Source organism: Callorhinus ursinus, unplaced genomic scaffold (assembly GCF_003265705.2).
Source record: "Callorhinus ursinus isolate GAN/ISIS: 27379988/994484 unplaced genomic scaffold, GSC_fseal_2.0 scaffold3937, whole genome shotgun sequence".
NCBI classification, from domain to species: domain Eukaryota; kingdom Metazoa; phylum Chordata; class Mammalia; order Carnivora; family Otariidae; genus Callorhinus; species Callorhinus ursinus.
The window spans coordinates 3,559-4,724 of record NW_027400991.1 but is presented as its reverse complement, the minus strand read 5'-3'; the positions used below and the strand labels follow the sequence as shown (position 1 = coordinate 4,724).

Sequence of the window (1,166 nt, the reverse complement as noted above, 5' to 3'; positions counted from 1 at the left end):
GATTTCCTCCTCATCTGTGCATGTTTGGACGTTCTTTTCTGAAGCCTTGTTGTGGGTCTTGGATTGTTAATCAGATAGGTTTTCCTGAGTACTACACTGCCCCTAAAGTAGTGGTCAGGGCTTGCTGTGCACCAGCGTAGACAGGATGTCCGCACTCTACGTCAGGCATGCTGTGCACATGTGGCCTCCCACTACACCTGGGCGGCCCTGTCTAGGGCCGAGGAACCTGCCGGGTGACCCTAGACCAGGAAGCGATGGGCCCAGACCTCCCTCGGACTCATGTCCGGGCGCCCTCTCTGCCCATCTGCTCTGAGCCCTGGTACTGGGTCCACATCCTTTGCTCTGTGGCCACTTGAGAGCCTGTACTTGAAAGGCCTCACACATCTGGGCTGCTTCAAACCCAGAGTAGAAGGGGCCAGTATAGGTTCCTGGCATGTTGGAGCCAGGTCCTTGGTGGGCATTCCATGGCCCACAGACCTCTGAGCCAACAGCACAATCCTCTCTTCTCTACAGACAAACCTAGGAGAGTGGCATCAAGGAGTCTGTTTCCTGGGGTACTCAGAGGACCCAGGAGGTACCCTATGAGACAAGGACACCCCTGGAGCGTGGCCACTCTACAGAGATCCCAGTGGTGCAGCCAGGAAAATCGGTGAGGGCTCCCAAGGCTGGGGAGTCAGGCTGAGGATGGGGAATGAGATAAGGATTGGGGTGAGACAGGGATGGTGGGAGATGGCAGGAATGTGGTGGGGAGGCCAGGATGAGGGAGAAGGTGAGAGTGGGGTGGGGGCTGGTGTGACTGCGGGCTGCTATATGCCCAGGCTGTGGATGTCCAGATGCAGAGCATGGCCCTGAGAGGTCCTGACGGGGAGCCCCAACCCGGACTGGAGAGCCATGGACGAGCGGCCTCCATGCCTTGCCCGGCTGCAGAGACTCAGGTGGGTGGTCTGGGAGGGTCAGGGTCATGGGAGGGTGGGGTAGTGGGGGATGAGGAGACCTGGCTTGGGGAGGGCTTGTGTCCCGCGTGAAGGCTCCTTACCTGCACTGCGGCCTGGACACTGTCAGCCCTGTTGGGAGCTCCCAGGATGATGGTCTCAAGAGGTGCAGCCGGAGTCCTCAGAGGCCTGCCAGTAATCCCCACCACCCACCTGTGCTCAGCCTCCTGTGTG

The 1,166-nt window shown here is 59.5% G+C and overlaps 1 protein-coding gene across 1 annotated transcript in view; it reads left to right on the top strand.

Annotated features, from left to right (window-relative positions):
- Positions 1 to 540: 540 nt before the first annotated feature.
- The window catches only part of LOC141372260 (voltage-dependent N-type calcium channel subunit alpha-1B-like), a 3,342-nt gene continuing 2,716 nt past the window's right edge, over positions 541 to 1,166 (top strand). The window contains exons 1-2 of the mRNA XM_073890772.1: positions 541 to 649; positions 819 to 935. Of these exons, the coding sequence (XP_073746873.1) occupies positions 834 to 935 (102 nt within the window). The 5' untranslated portion in view covers positions 541 to 649; positions 819 to 833. The remainder of the gene's footprint in view (positions 650 to 818; positions 936 to 1,166) is intronic.